The sequence below is a fragment of the Propithecus coquereli genome, unplaced genomic scaffold, assembly GCF_000956105.1.
Source record: "Propithecus coquereli isolate 6110/MARCELLA unplaced genomic scaffold, Pcoq_1.0 Scaffold219, whole genome shotgun sequence".
NCBI classification, from domain to species: domain Eukaryota; kingdom Metazoa; phylum Chordata; class Mammalia; order Primates; family Indriidae; genus Propithecus; species Propithecus coquereli.
The window spans coordinates 1,145,142-1,162,548 of record NW_012147078.1 but is presented as its reverse complement, the minus strand read 5'-3'; the positions used below and the strand labels follow the sequence as shown (position 1 = coordinate 1,162,548).

The 17,407-nt window shown below is 33.9% G+C and overlaps 1 protein-coding gene across 1 annotated transcript in view; it reads left to right on the top strand.

The window, feature by feature from the left end:
* The window catches only part of GBE1 (glucan (1,4-alpha-), branching enzyme 1), a 278,056-nt gene extending 263,303 nt beyond the window's left edge, over window positions 1–14,753 (top strand). The window contains exons 15-16 of the mRNA XM_012644745.1: window positions 5,111–5,228; window positions 14,000–14,753. Of these exons, the coding sequence (XP_012500199.1) occupies window positions 5,111–5,228; window positions 14,000–14,056 (175 nt within the window). The 3' untranslated portion in view covers window positions 14,057–14,753. The remainder of the gene's footprint in view (window positions 1–5,110; window positions 5,229–13,999) is intronic.
* Window positions 14,754–17,407: the final 2,654 nt, after the last annotated feature.

Genomic DNA, 17,407 nt, shown 5'->3' with positions numbered 1-17,407 from the left:
GTGGCTGAGCAAACACAGCAGCTTTTGAAGTATTTGAAGAGCCATTGAATTTAAGAGTCTTCATGCCTTCACTGTTCTTTAATCTTATTAGTACAGGCCTCCTTCAGAACTTGGCTCTTCCTTGGTTCAAATTTAAGGACATAGATTATAAAATAACACTTAAAACATCTTATCTACTTCAACCTGTTGATAGATATATCAAATACTTAGGAAGCTCTTGAATTTAAAATAAGAAATCATAATATTTTAAAATGCTATCCAAATTGATAAGGAACTATTTGATCTCCTTTAAAAAAAGATCTCTATTAACAATTTCTGTCATTCTCTCCCTACTGTATTTTTTCATATTTAGCAAGGTAAATTTTTTGGTCCAGTATTTTGTCTTAGCCAACAAAATGATCAAATGAATTGAATAAATAAGAAATGGACTACAACAAATATAGTGAAACTCAAATAGTCAAACTCCAAAATGATTGTTAAGAATGCCAATCTTTTAAATTTAATTATATTAATAATTTAGATGGATATCACTTTATCTGATTTTCCTATTTTTATTCTCATATCATGTTCATTCTGACTTTGTGCTTGGAATATCAACTTTAGATTTAAATAAGAAACTGCATATGAAAATGCTTTTGCCTAATTCTTGACATAAAATAGGTGCCCACGTGTACAGAATAGGGTAATCAGATGTACATTTGACTTGTGTGTACATCCCAGTTCTTCTCTAGTTGTCCATCTTTAGGCACAACTCTTCTCCCCTTGCACTTCTGTTTCCCCAAATTAAGCATCAATTTTCTTATTTTGAGTACTGTCACTTGTACATCTAAAATCTCCATCTATGTGTCTCCATTACCACTATCAGAGTTTATCCCTATTTAACTATCCTTAGGCTGTTAGACTCCTGACTGATTTTCCTGACTTAGTCTTTCCCCTGTCCTTCCTATTCTGCCTGCAAGATCCAGGTTAATTTTCTTGATTGTTATATCTTTTCTCAAGAATTTTCAACATTATCATACTTAACTAACAAAATAAATCTTAACAGCCTATCCCAGCCTTCAAAACTCTTTGTATATGAACTGTCAATACTACCATTTCTTCCTCTCATTGCATGTTGCTTTTGCTCTACTTGTGGACATTCATATGCATGCCTAATCTCCCTGTAGAGGATGTAAATTGCATGTAAATTAAGACCATATCTTAGTCGTTTTTGTATCCTGCACAGCGCCTTGTACGTTATATGTACTTAGTAAATGAATAGGGGAGTAAAGATAATTTATTCTACTTTCCTCTGATACAAAAAAATAAGATATGTAATTTGACTTCCCTTAGTGATTCAGGCTTGTCATCCTGAGTATCAGTTTCAAAGATTTATTGGGAACCTATTATGGGAAGGCACTCTGCTAGATGTAGGGAGGTAGCTATGGACAATAGATAGCTGTTGAGGTATCCTGCTAAATTTGTTCTATGTGGTATGTAATTGGAAGCCATATAACAAAGGTAGTTTAAAATAAGTATAAATTGGCTAGGAGCCATATTTTCAGAGATAGGTTCTCTAGTAGAAAAGGGACAATGTTGGAATTTTGGTACTATGTGGATCCCATGTTGTGTGTGTGTGTGTGTATCTGTGTGTATCTGTGTGTGGAGGTACATATGAGAGAGAAGGAGTGAGAAAACATACAAAACAAACAAACCAGTTGCTTAAATAACCTCTTTAAAAATTTATACTATTTGGATGATAGGTACACCAAAAGCCCTGACTTCACCATTATATAATTCATCTTTGTATCAAAAAACCATTTGTACCCCCTAAATCTATTGAAATTAAAAAAAAAAAGAAAGAAAGAAAATTTCTTGGCAACGACAACAAATTTTGTTCTAATTTTAAGCAGTGTTCCTAAAAGATGGAGTTTCATGATACTTGAATAATATGTGGTAGCAATTCACAATTATAAAGCTCTTTCACCACCATTACCTTTTACCTAGAGTTTTAACTTGTTGAAATTTCTAGTCTAAAGGAAGTTATCATGTTCCATGGGTAACATAGATACAAGGTTGGGTAATTCCAAAAGTGGACACAGTAGAATTTTTTCTTTAAATTATAGATCTGAAAAACATGCCTAAACTGATGTTTTGAAACTTGCTCTGTAGTTTTTATAAGCTTTCCCTTTATGGCTACAAATTATATATATTAAGTAAATAGATTCTAACCATTTTCGATATGATGATTTCTTTCAATGTCAAAAAGAAATGGACCCTTATATAACAATTACTCTTTCGGTATCCTTTGAGAAAATATATAGGCAAAAACTTGCTATTAAATTTTGTGACTTTTTAAAAGAGTCTACATTTTAATAACCAAAAACATGTACATTCTTTGAAATACAATATCAGGTTGGGCACAATGGCATGCACCTGTAATCCCAACTACTTGGTAGGCTAAGGCAGAAGGATTACACAGCAAAGGAAACAATCAACAAAATGAAAAGACAACCTATGGAAGGGGAGAAAATGTTTGCAAACTATTTATCCAACAGAGGAGTACTATCCAAAATATTCAAGGAACGCAAACATCTCAACAGCAAAAAACAATCTGACTTACAAATGGGCAAATGATCTGAACAGACATTTCTTAAAAGAAGACACAAATGGCCAACAAATACATGAAAAAATACTAAACATCACTAATCATCATGGAAATGCAAATCAAAACCACAATGAGGTATCATCTCACCTCAGTTAGGGTGGCTATTACCAAAGACAAAAAAATAACAAATGCTAACAAGGATGTGGAAAAAAGGGAACTGTTATGCACTGTTTGTGGGAATGTAAACTAGTACAGCCACTATAGAGAACATTATGGAGGTTCCTCAAAAAACTACACATACGACTACCATAATATTCAGCAATCCCACTACTGGGCATTTATCCAAAGGGAAGGAAATCAGTATATCAAAGAGACATCTATACCCCCATGTTTATTACAGCATTATTCACAGTAGCCAAAATATGGAATCAGCCTGGGAGTCTAATAGTAGATGAGTGGATAAAGAAAATGTGATATGTGTACACAATGGAATGCTACTCAGCCATGGCAAGGAATAATATCTTGTCGTTTGTGGCAACATGGACAGAACTAGAGGACATTATATTAAGTGAAATACACCAGGAACGGAAAGTTAAACACTGCATGTTTCTCACTTACATGTGGAAGCTAAAAAAAATAGTTGATCTCATAGAAGTAAAAAATAGAACAGAAGCTGGAAAGGGAAAGGAGGGGTAGAGAGAGATTTTTTAAAGGACATAAAATTGCAGCTAGATAGGAAGAGTAAGTTCTAGTGTTCTGTACCATTGTAATATGACTATAGTTAACAGTATTATATAGTTTCAGATAGCTAGAAGGAAGATATTGAATGTTCCCAACACAAATGATAAATGTTTGGGATGATGGATATGCTAATTGCCCTGATCTGTTCACTATATGTTACATGTATCACAATATCATTATATATCCCTATTGTGTTAATTTAAAAATTTTTTTTAAAAAATACATGTGTATAACATTATTTAGTCTTCAAACAATGCCTAATGCACATATAGATTCCCAGTCCCTTATAATAACATAACTACTCACTCAGAGAGAACCTTATATAATAATAACAATGACTACCAGTCAATGCTTCTTAACCCATAGGTTGGGAACCACTGCTTTCAATGATATGCTTGCCTACTTTAGCCACTACTACCAAAAATCTATGTTGTTAACCAGTAATTTATTAATTGATACTTTAATTCAGTAATTTAAAAAGGCATTCCAAGACATTATTCTCTAAACTATACTGGTTTTGTTTTTGTTTAAGATTTGTCCAAGTGTTTACTGAACTGGAATGAAGAACAAAAGCTAAACGTTTAATAGTTCTTTTCATTCCACAATGTTCATTTATTTGTTATGTCTCCAATTAGTTTTCGTTACCCATGTTTCTCCATTAAATATATTGGTAGGCACAACTCATTGAGTGACTTTAGTATGTGATTGTTCCTAGTAGTCATCATTTGAATCTCAATCTTTCTTTCTCTCTCAACACACTAATATTGTGATTATCAGTTTCAGTTTGAATCAGAGCAGGCTGACCTGGATTGACTAAGATGGAGCCACCATTGTCAACAAAAGTTCCTGTGGCATGTCCATCTGCATCCTTGACCCAGACAAGGGATGAAAATGGTGGATCATTGTTCATTACTCACATGAACTATTAATGTGATAATTTTTGCTGTAATGAAAATATACTAACATTTCTGTAGATTAAAGATTTTTATACTAGGTAAAGGGAAAAAAGGCACTTAAACCTATCTATATCCCTTCTTAGCCTAGAAGAAACTTAAGATTTCTAAATAACAATGTATATTTAATTGCGGATTTTTATATCAAATACCATTTCTAGATATTTTGAGCATAATAATATATTTTTTTATTTATTTTATTGAAAATACAGTAATGCTGACATGCCTAATAACTCACTATGAAAAATCATATGTTCAGTCTGTATCTACAGTTACAACCATCCATTTTTTTTTTTAGTATTTTCAATTCAAGGTTGTTTGAATCCACAGATGTGGAACCCACGGATATGGAAGGCTGACTGTATATGTTTAGTAATATATTCAGAGGACACATGGAGAGAGCATAGATATTAAATATTTGAAAGGTCACTGTGTATTGAACTTATTCTTTATGACTTTTCTCAGTAGAAATAGTCCTAAGGAGTCGAATTTCTATTCAGTATGGAAAAGAATTTCTAACAAGTGAAATGTGTTGCTTTAAGAGAAAAGTAGATTCCCTGTTCATAGATATATGCAGTCCCAGGCTGGATGATCACTTGATGAGGTGTAATAGAGGGATAACAGGAATCTAATAGGTGTGTGGAGTAGATAGCCTATGAAGCCCCTTTCAAATATGAGAATGTCTGAAATATTAGAGAAGAAATGAGTACCTAGCACAAATCCTGATTTAACACTGTTCAGAATGCTCACTTTTAAATTGCTCTCTCAGAAATATTTTACAATGTCTCATTCAACTGCTGAAGTGTTGTGAATTCCTTAAGACCTGTACATTCAAAATTGTGCTGGACTCAGATGCAGCAGAATATGGAGGGCACCAGAGATTGGACCACAACACTGATTTCTTTTCTGAGGCTTTTGAACACAATGGGCGTCCCCATTCTCTTTTGGTAAGTAAGGTCCTTCAGATATTTTTTATTCTATTTCAATTCAATCTTTTATTTTTATAGTGATGTTTTTGTTCAAAGAAACAACTCTTCAAATAAGCATCATGAAAAAAGTGCGGAGAGTGGTAGGGAAAGGGGATTATGCTTTAAATGTAATGTGTGTTGCTAGACTAAATTGTGTTTTGGAAAAACTAATAGTGAAGGATATTTAGGGGACAATTGGAGGAATACGAATATTTCTCAGAAAATGAGAGGAAGGTAGTTTTTTATTTTTCTTCCAATTATGAACATATCTATTCTTTCTGTAATAATTCACTTCCCTTCTGTTCTTACCTTCTCTGTAATATTTTACATTGAGCAGATTTCTACATTATTGACTATCTAATGAAGTTTAATTTAAAACACCTTAATGGAATCAATGAAAAATATATCTTTTTTTCTTTCATGTAGTAAATTGAAGATTGAATTCATTCTAGTTATAAAATTCTCTGGTTTTCTCATATTATTGAGGAAGGCATTATAGTATATAGCTAATTTTTACATTGTGGTGTTGACACAAATGATAGGATGTTGTTTTAAACTACTAGATTTTAATCTTTTTAAAGATGTAGAATTTAGCAACCCTGTAGATTTGGAGGAATTCTTCATTTAACTTATGGCCACACAGCAGGCTCAAAGCCACATCTACACTATATTATCCTTTCTTTTTCCTCTTCCTGACTGATCCCTCTCCCTATTTCTTTGTCTGAAACCTGCATTTTTTTCCACCATGGGAGGCACTGGATTAAAATATGTTTCACATTCCTGACACCAAGAGATATCTAACAAACGTATGGCTTTACCATAGCTGTTAAAGCTATAATTTCAATAAATTGTCTCTCTTTTCAAAAGTGTAGGTATAAGTCAGGTATGAGAATCTGTATGGTACCCCTGGATCCACCATTTTTCTACAATTTTCCCACTTCTTAGAGTAGTGCCAGTACTTGACTTTGTAAGCCGCCATATTATATACAGAACTGATACACCAAAAACCATGGCATTAAATAAATAAATAGAGCAGGGATTACAAAATTTGAGTTGTTGGATTGTAGTCCATAAGGAAAGTGCAATGGCCGTGGGAGACTTAGGTGTTCTAAATGTATGTGAGTGCATATGGGTATGTGTTAATGATGAGATTGATACAGTTCTCTCTCTCTCTCTCTCTCTCTCTCTCTCTCCCTCCCCCTCCCTCTCTCGATACATATTTATTTTTATAAGAGGGATCAAAGGTATTATCAGATTCTTCAAAGAATTATTGCTATAGTCCGTGAGAACATTCAATTTTGACATGTAAAATAAGATTGATAAAAATAGTTTCAGAAGTGGATAAGAAAACTGCATTAAAGTTCTGAAATAACTAAAAGAGTTAGAGACCCCTAAGGGGTTAGGAAAGATGATTCAGCTCACAAAGAGGAATCATGGAAAAGCAGCAACTGATTATAATAAAACTGAACTTTAACCAATTGAACTAGATTTAAAGGGGTTTGAAAAATTTAGACAGCAAAATTCTTATGTAGTCAACTTTCCTAAGTGTTCGTGTATCCCAACAGGGTTCTGTTATGGAGAGATGGCTGTTGATATGAAAAAAATCACAAAATGTCATGGCAGAGGGCCTGAGATCAAGCCCCCAGTTTGCTGTTTCCTAGCAATGAAAACTTGAGCAATTTAACTTCTTTGTACTTCAGTTTCCCTCATCTGTAAAATGAGGACTAATAATAATATCTTCTCTACAGCAACAGATTCTTAGGAAGCATAAATTCATTCATTCATATTGCCAAGCTTTGTGGAAACCACAAAATGCTATTGCACACATATTTTAATGTTATTACTGTCAAGGATAGTCAATAATTATTTAGTATTTTAAACATGCCAAGATGCTAAGTGCTTTGAGAACACACATGAATACCTTCTCCCAACTTTGGGGAAATTATAATCTTAGATGAAAGCTCACAATCTTTGGGATTGGGCAGAAAATATCTTGTCATCCTTTCAATTTTCTAAGAGCAAAGGTATTCTGTCATAATTAGAACAAGTCAACTAACCAGTGGCAGCAGCAGTCAGGAGATTACTTTTCAAGCACTAATTAAATTGATCTTGCAAATACGGAACATGCAATTCTAAATTAGCAGATAGAATGAAGAATATCTCATGAGTCTCAATAATATTAATACATAGAGGAATACAGTACTGCAAGGACATGAGAAATAGAAAAGAGCTTAACCACCGCCTGTAATAGAGTTCCAATCCAACTCGGTCAGTAAGATAAGTATTAGCCCTGTCTTCCCAACAGCAACATCTTGTTTTCAATGACCACAGGTGCTTCAGGAATCTCATTTAAATAAGTCTTTAGGTTCCAGTTGAAATGAACACTGCTTTTAATGTCAGAATAAGGGAGGCCAAACAAACCAGTAGGAAAAAAAAAAAAAAAATTTCCTTTTTGCCAGTTACTCTGCAAAGAGTGAGAGAAAAAGTCACATTAATAAATGTACCTATTATAAGAATGCCTCACTATAATTGTAACTCCTTATTAAACTGATTCTTATGCACTGGGATCCAGTCAGGTTGCTTGAACATGACTGTAAGTGTGGTGGTTCTCACAACACTCCCAAGCGAGATCACTCTTGCCTCCCATACTCCTAGAATATAGGGGGAAGGGAGGACAAGATATAATTTTTCCCTCTTTCATGAAATTTCTGCCCATCATAGCTAGTGCACAGCATTTGCTAAAGCTTAATTTGCAAGCTCAATAATCCAAAGGATCTGCTGAATAAGTGTCAAATCTGTTTTCAAAGATAGTAACAAACAGAGCTCGAAGGAATCTTAAAATAGCCATACATGCTGCATCAGCAGGTACCGCTCTAGCGTTGTCTCTATGTGCTCCGTCAGTTGAAAGTGTGAAGCCAGGGATAACTGCATGTGTACCACTGTTGAAACATATTTGCTAAGGTCAGAGTATCTCATAAATGCCGAAAAGCAATACGGCAGAACTTCTCTGGTCTGCTTTACTGGCGGTTATTGGAAACTCCATTTTAGCATAATCGTTTCTCTGTATTTTGGTTCCTGATATAGGAATTTATATGTTAACTTATGTGTTAATCAGTGCACTGGAGGCAGGGAGCTTCCTCTTCTCTGGTTCATGAATTCAAATTCCATGACATAAATGGGAGAACAGAGATTATTCAGCCTTACACGAGTTAGATTTCCTTATAGTAACTTAAGCTGTCTCAACAATGAAAATGAGAATAAAGCAACTGGTTTAGAATTCTTTACTTTATCAGTTAACCCCCTTATCAATAAAAAGTATATTCATTTACTCCCACTCTAAATTTGGGGGTTCAAATGTAGACTTTTGCTTTAAATACAGGATGTGGCATAGATATATCGTGTTTTATTGTCCCTCAATTGTGAGTATTAAAAATACAACTTAACAGTTAAAAAATATCTTTTGCTCTATTCAAAATTATGAAATATGTTTAGTTTTTTGGACCAGAAAAATCTCAATTCTTAAAGTTTACTTTTTCTAATGTTTCTAAATTAGATAATATACATTCCTATATAGCAATACTTATTAGCATCTCTTTTCTCCTAACCCTAACACAAAATAACAAGAGAATATAATTTATTTTTTCTTAGACAATATTTTATAAACTAAAGCATGTATGTGAAGACTAAAATTATTTTATGTCACTTTTTATTTTTCAAAATAATTTATAAATTTTTTATGAAAAAGTGTGTGTATGTAGACTGTTAAAGAATCTGATGCCTTTTTCATTGTATGATGTCTTCATCCTACCAAGATTATATCTGCATGTGCTATTTCTGAACTTAATAATTTCTAAGAAAATTTTAAAAATTAGCCTTATAAGATTAAACAATTTTTATTTTAAAATTTTCTTTTTTCAAATGTTTGACACCTTATTTTCAAAAATTGTATAATTAATATTTGCAACTCAATTATAATCCTAAAGGAAAACATTTTGTCTGGATGATAGAATAGATCATTGTGTGATCAGTTATTTTTTAGCCATGCTAATGGTTAGTGTAGTAATTACGTCGTTAAAGTAATCAAAATAACTGGGTAGATTAGTATGATTTGACTCTCTTAATAAATGAATTGGATTATACTTTGCTATTCTGATTTCTTCTGAAGAGTTGACAATGAATACAGCTAGAAAAAATGAAACTCATGGCCATGCATTATATTTTCTCACATGTTCTTAATGTGATTTTAGCTATAAAATGTTTAGGGCTTAAAGGCTAATAAATTAGCATGGCAGATAGGTTTACCAGCATGTATATTATCTGTAACATGCATAATAAAGAGTTTCTATATACATGTACTTAAATATAAATTGTTTATATTTAGATATACTTAAATAGTTATATTTAAATCTACATAAATTACATTCATGTTTCTTTTCTCTTGCTGTATGAATCAAAACTATTTTTTGAATTAAAATGATAAAATAAGAATTAAGAGCCGATACTTAGCACTGAATTTTAGGAACCCCAAATTGTTCATATCTGTAATTGTCTCATCATAAGGGTTAGCTCTGATTTATCTTAAGTCCTTGAGTATAGTTGGTAGTCATTTCCTGACTACTAAAAAAATTGATTTACGTACTCATAACCCTAATAAAGAGAAAACTCAAAATTCCATAAATAGCCATAGTTAAGAAAAGTTGCTTGGGGAAATTCTTTCATGTTGCCTATATCGCAAGGTCTCTAAAGCAACATAAACACATTCTGGTAATTAACACTGCATCGAAAAAATATAATTACACAATATTCCTGTTAATGATATTATACAATGATCAACTGAAGGTTTTTGAGCAGATAGTATTAAGAGGTCTCTCTGTGTGACTGGAATTGTCATTATAAAGCTTCTCACATAAAAAGGCCAGGATCATTTAATGAGAGTTCTTAGAGGGTTTTTTAACCATTAAATGCCAAAATAGGAAACTCAATGCATATGTTGCAAACCTTGAACTGCTTATGGCATCGTTTTTATTTAATAGCTCTTAAATTTAGGCTAAATAAAATACCAAAATATCAAAGAGAGTAAGACTGTTTCCAAATTATCAGTATATAGTTATTATTTATATTTCATTAATGAAATACTGATGAGGTTATTAATCAAACAGAGTAGATACCACAAGTACATAGCATCCAAATACTATGCTGACTGGACTTGCCCTGACATATCACTATACCACACACTGAGAGGCCTATCATCATTTGTCCTAGGCCTTACTAATGTGTTTTATTGCAACCTTCTCAGGAGCTTGAACTTATCTGTCTTTTTTTTTTTTTTTTATTTCAGCATATTATGGGGGTACAGATGTTTAGGTTACGTATGTTGCCCTTGCCCCCCCCCAAGTCCGAGTTTCAAATAGGCCCATTCTTCGAGTGGTGCCCATTACACTCTTAGTGTATGCATATACCCGTCCCCTCCCCCTCCGCCCAACATCCAATAGATGTTATTCTTATATGTGCATTTATGTGTTGATCAGTTAATACCAATTTGATGGTGAGTACATGTGGTGCTTGTCTTTCCATTCTTGGGATACCTCACTTAGTAGAATGCATTCCAGCTCTATCCAGGAGTATGCAAGAGGTGCTATATCACCATTGTTTCTTAAAGATGAATAGTACTCCATGGTATACATATACCACATTTTATTAATCCACTCATGTATTGATGGACACTTGGGTTGTTTCCACATCTTTGCAATTGTGAATTGTGCTGCTAGAAACATTCGGGTGCAGGTGTGTTTCTTATACAGTATCATTTACTCTTTTGGGTAGATGCCCAGTAATGGGATTGCTGGATGGAGTAGTACTTCTACTTGTATCTCTTTAAGTTATCTCCATATTGCTTTCCACAGAGGTTGCACTAGTTTGCAGTCCCACCAACAGTGCATAAATGTTCCTATCTCTCCACATCCACGCCAACATTTATTGTTTTGGGACTTTTTGATAAAGGCCAGTCTCACTGGAGATAAGTGGTATCTCATTGTGGTTTTAATTTGCATTTGCCTGATGATTAGAGATGTTGAGCATTTTTTCATATGTTTTTTGGCCAATATTCTATCTTCTTTTGAAAAGTTTCTCTTCATGTCCTTTGCCCACTTTTTGATAGGGTCGTTTAATTTTTTCTTGTTGATTTTCCCGAGTTCTAAGTAGATTCTGGTTATCAGCCCTTTATCGGATTTGTAGCATGCAAAAATTTTCTCCCATTCTGTAGGTTGTCTGTTTGCTCTTGTGACAGTGTCTCTGGCTGTGCAGAAACTTTTTAATTTGATCAGGTCCCATTTATTTATTTTGGTTGTTGCTGTGATTGCGTTTGGGGTCTTCTTCATTATCTGTCTTTTTTACCTGCATTATAGGATGATGTTGTATCAGAGAAATATATTCAATGTTTAGGGAACTGAAATTCTTTTACCTAGTGAGAAATTTGGATGAGTCTTTAGTTTAGACTGCTCATGGCTGATATTACCTACTGTCCCACTGATTAGTCAGATCCAGTTACTGTGATACCCAAAACTATACACATAAATTAGACCCCTTAATAAGTACATGGGAAACTCCTTTGGAAGGGGAGGTCACTGTCTTGATTCATGCCTATTTTGATAAGACTTGGGGAGAGAACCAGTTGAATCCCCTTGTTGGTTTCTTTCATTTCTCCTCTTTTGCTTTGGTCTATATTCCTTTTGTCTGTAGCTTCATTATAAAAACTCACTATCCTTTGGACTGGATCCTTGATAATAGTCCCACGTTATCATGAATACCTCCAGCTTCCTTTTGTGGAACCATCTCGTAACATTTTACCTATCACAGTCAAAGAGAAAACATTGCATAGAAGGGATTGCATTAAATTCTGATGTGGTTTAAAAATTATAAGACTTTAAATACACGGTGTAAATTATAGGAAAACAGATTTTGGTGTTGAAATACATGATTTCCACATATAATGACTGCAAGAATGTAAAATTTATCTTTTTGGAAATACTGGATTGCAAATCAAACCATGAGACATTATGCTACGTAGTGACTGTTAGTGTTTGTGAAATTTTTCTCAGATGATTATCATTTCCTAAATCACTATTACTTTTAACTGAAGATTAGAAAAACTGTTCTCTACCCATTACATTCAGAATATAAATTTCTTTAAATGTCACTATTTTAAAACTGCAAACTTTAATCTTTGATGTTCAAAACTAACCAACTGTATTGGTGTGTCTGATTTTTTTTTAAGAGTAGTAAGAGTTCTTTATTGCAGAAACCTTAAGGGAAAACATCATGTTCATTTGCAGAGCTGAGATGCATTGGACATACAATGAAAATCAGCTATTCTATTTTTTTATTTTCATTTTTTTTCCTAAAGCTATGTTTGCTTTGTATCTTTAATTCTGCTTCTAAACTAAAGCCTTTTTTTCCTAAACTAAAGCCTTTTTTTTTCTTTTTTTAACCATCAGGCAAGCTTTCACTTAAAGATAAAGTGATTGAAAATAGTAAAATATTAGCAAAGTAAGAAATGAAGAGAGATTGTCACTATGATGACAAAAACCTATAATATTCTTTTTACTGTTTGCTTTGTTAATAGTTAAATGTGTTGTGTATGAAATAACACATAAATAAGCACCAAGCTATTCAAATTCCTTCTCAATTTTATAAAAATTTTCAGATGTAATTATATTAGAAGAGAATGTCTTGTTAAATATGCACATGTTGATCCACTATTATTCCTTTGTCCATTGTTTATTCTTTTATTCAGTCATCATTGATACCTGCTTTTTCTAATGGCACCTACAAAAAGTTAGAAATAAAGAGACATATGACATATGCCCTCATAAATCTCATAATCTAGTGGGGAGGATAGACAGTAAACTTGGAAAAAAATCACAAATTGTGTTAAGTGTTCAGAAAGAAACAAAAAGGCTGCTATGACTGATAATAAAATGGACAACCTATATCTAGCATTGGCAGGGAAAGCCCCTCTATAAAGGTAGGTTTTTTCAAGATCCGAGAGGTAAGGAACAGCAAGGCAAAGAGTGTTCAGAGGAGAAGCCATATCTTAAGCAAAGATCCAGAAGAAGGGAAGAATTTGACATGTTCAAGGAACTGCAAGACTCCCATGGCTGGATTCTAGTGGGCGGAGGTGCAGGTGATGGAGCTGAGCAGAGATGGCCGATGTAGGCAAGGGGGAGCCGAGTTGGGCCTGGCAGGGCATGGAAAGAATGTATATTCTATTTCAAGTGCAATGGCAAGCTTTTTCATTGGTTTAAGTTGGGGAAGGACCTAAAATACACTTAGCACTCCTTATATTACATTTCAGTTTTTGTTCTTAAATGAAAAGAAGAAAAAAAAGAATTATAAATAAAAGTATCTTGAGACAAAGCAATGCTGTGTATATTGCCTACTTCATCTAAGTAGAGTAACATTGTGAACCCAAGAGCAGCCTTCCTTCACCACCTGATAGTGCCTAATGTCCGAGGAACTTGGGTTTTGTAAATAGTATGGAGCCCTCTGGTGGTGATTGCTTTACAATAGTCTTATGTTGCTGCCAGAACTCTGGGAACTGTGGAATTGAGCCTCCTCAGAGCCCATAGAATTGTAAAGATACCTGTAACTTTAGGCAAATGTGAGACTGCACCATGCCTATGTCCCTTAGACATAATGACAGCACGTTTGCTATTTTTTTAAATTGCACTGACATAATTGTGTTGACTTAGGTGTACATTCCAAGCCGAGTGGCCCTCATCCTTCAGAATGTGGATCTGCCGAACTGAAGAGACCTGATTTCAGCTCCACTGGATGCAGATGTGTGTTTTGTTTTCTGGTTCTCATTGTCACGCAGCTTATAATGTGTAAGCTTTTCAAAATGCAGTTGTCTAGCCAAAACGTCAGATGTCTGAAATTCAGTATTGGTATGTGTAAATATGTCAAACTTTAAGAAGTAGATGGAGGGGTATGTTTAAAATTTTAGAAATCCTAGACCATCTTAGCTGGTAGGATTCTCAAATAAAGTGTTATATATAGGGTCTTAAAAACATTTTACTTTCCTGGACAATTATTTCATTCTTTTAAGTTCAAATTTGAATCACTTGTCATGTACGATTATTTCTGTTGAATGTATATGGTATTTTTTTTAAGATGGATCTTCGGTGGCCTTGTTTGTTCTAATATCTCTTGGTCTAAATGGTGAAGAACCAAGATTGTTTCTTTTTTTTTCAAATTTTGTTTAAAAATACTGTAATAAAAATGTACTAATAATATAAAATTAAGAATTATATCAAAAGTAATATAAAAGCCGTTGCCTATGAACTTATCTGTGCCTCATTTTGCATAAATTTTATCTTGTGATTTCTTGTTCACTTCATATTTTGGTAGATGCCCAGATCTCAGTCTTTCTGAAGGCCTAAAATGGTAATTGTAGCATTTCAGAAAATGTCTTTCATTTCAATCAATAAAAAAAAAATTGCAAAATTGTCTTTGCTAATGTTTATTTGCTGTACTATTATAGAGATTGATTTGGAATGAATGTTAGAATGCCTTGTCTTAACTCTGATATGTTCCCCACATATATTCACATGTGCATGATGGACTGGGAGGCATGGAGATTAATAATTTTTTCTTTCTTTAGGTACCATTTATAACTTGAAATTATATTAACCAATTCGGATATATCTGAGCTAGACTTCAGCTGTAAACCTGAGCGCTTTTAAAAGCTGAATTAACTATCTCAACTCAGTGGGATACTCCTTTGTGAAATTACCCCTCACTTAATTAAATAGTAGGCCAGAGGTCTAAGATCATTGATATGTAAGTCACTCATAACTGAGAAATTATGATGCACTTAAGGGACATAAGATACCTGTCACTTTATTTAAAGATCTAATTTTTTCCTTTACATTAATACTGACTGCTTGATTTTGGGTTTGAGCCTGATTATTCATGATTAATTAAGAGTACTTGGAAGTTTTCGTTAAAAATTCAGTCATGGAATAGATAAGCAACAGAGACTTACTTTCATAGCTAAAACTATACTGTATATTAACCATCATCCTTAAATTTTTTTGAGTAAAGCCTTTGAATATGTAGGTCTGAAATATGTTATTTACTTTAACTTCTAAGTAGTAGAATAGTAGTTTGATTTCCTGAAAGAATCAGCAATAGCAGCTGACGATGATACATGCTGGGAAACATTACCGAAAGCCGTCTGCGATGGTTTCCCATTACACAGACGTTATTAATATCGTAGCACTGCCATGATCTGTACCTGTTATTGATGACAGCATGACATGCAATCATGATGTTTCATGTTCTAGTTTATAATTCCTTAATTTTGTAACTTTTATAAAATTACAAGAAATTACTTAGTACCTAGAACCTATTTACTTTGCATTTTGACCTCTATGGCAAAGTTAAAAAGACCAGAGTAATTATATGCTATATTTTGATTATATTGATTGACTTTGCTAATATGTTCTTTAGATTTTAAGTCTAAAGTTAAAATTTAGCAGTGTAATGTAAGTTGAATGCCCTTGTCCAGTCCCCACTTCTCCTTCCTAGATGAGCAATAAATGCATGTTGCTAGGTAGGAATTATAAAAATACATGCAAACAAATAAAATATTAATAGTGCAAAACAGAATGTAGGGTTTATTTGTTTATTTATTTTTTGTCTATAACAGCATAGACAGCCTTTAAAGAACATTCTAACATTGTAGCATATTTCACTATAGGAATTTTCATTTTCGTATCAGTAACATTCTCATTGTTATGTCATTTTGTAGGAAGTTTTTTTTTTTTTTGGTGGTGAGGGGGACAGAGTCTCACTCTGTTGCCTGGGCTAGAGTGCCGTGGCATCAACCTAGCTCACAGCCACCTCAGACTCCTGGGCTCAAGCGATCTCCTGCCTCAGCCTCCTGAGTAGCTGGGACTATAGGCACATGCCACCGCACCGGCTAATTTCTTCTATTTTTAGGGAGACAGGGTCTCACTCTTGTTCAGGCTGTTCTTGAACTCTTGACCTCAAGCAATCCTCCTGCCTTGGCCTCCCGTGTGCTAGGATTACAGGCGTGAGCCACTGCGCCCAGCCTGGCTAAACACTTTCAACAAACAACAGAGAGGTGCAAAATTTTACTCTTTGTGCCTTATGTTTTTTCTCTGATATGTTTATTGCCTACATAGAAATGAGACTAACCAGTCTTTTTGGACTTTTCAAAATAAATACTTTTGCTGTTTTAATTTTTATGTTCTGGAAAACACGGATGACTACAGATTTCTTTGTAGCATTTTCTAATATTAACAAGTGAATGCTAGTTATAGCTCTATTATCCAAAATAAGATTTATTTCTAATGCTAGTGATGGTTAATGTTTTAGTTTAATATTAGCCTACTCAGATCAAATACCATAGTTTATAATAGCCAAAAATCAAATTGTAAACATTTTTTCCTAGAATGTCTCCCACTTTATACCACTTGAACCTGAGGGTCTAGTCTTCTCATATTTTCTTTCCCATAAATTTGATGTCTCTCACTTTGCCTTGTTCTTAGCTGATGTATTCACCTCTAACATAAAATGAAGGACTTAGCTACCATGTTCCTCAAGCTCAAAAAGTAACCAATGACAATAAATTGACTCTTCTCATGACAACAATAAAAGAACGCAAGTATTTTTTTCTCTGTCTCAAGCACTCCCCTTAGCAGTATCATTCAACATTTGTCACCCATCAGAGTTACAGCCATTGCTATGTAGGATCATACAGGAAACCTCTGAATAAGAAGCCTATTCTTCAAATAATACAGAAGAAAGTGCAGACAGATCTGGAGGGAAGTGATGAAGGGTAATGTGTTTCCCTCTCCTGTTTGGCTTTTAGCTTCAGGGCAAATATTTTTTATGGTCTTTGATCTTCCAGCCATTGAATCTGGTGGTGAAAGCAACCTTAAATAGCTTCTCTGTTGCTCTTCCTGTTTAGAATGAGCTAGAGCAGACATACCTGGTAGAAACCAACACAGTGAAGCAGCTTTCTGGCTGACTTCGTGCTTCTCAGACTATTTCTTTTTGCCATATTGAGCTGTGCCTTGAACTTGGGGTCTTTAGAGCAGTGGGTTTCATTTGTCTGTTCCTTATAAGGG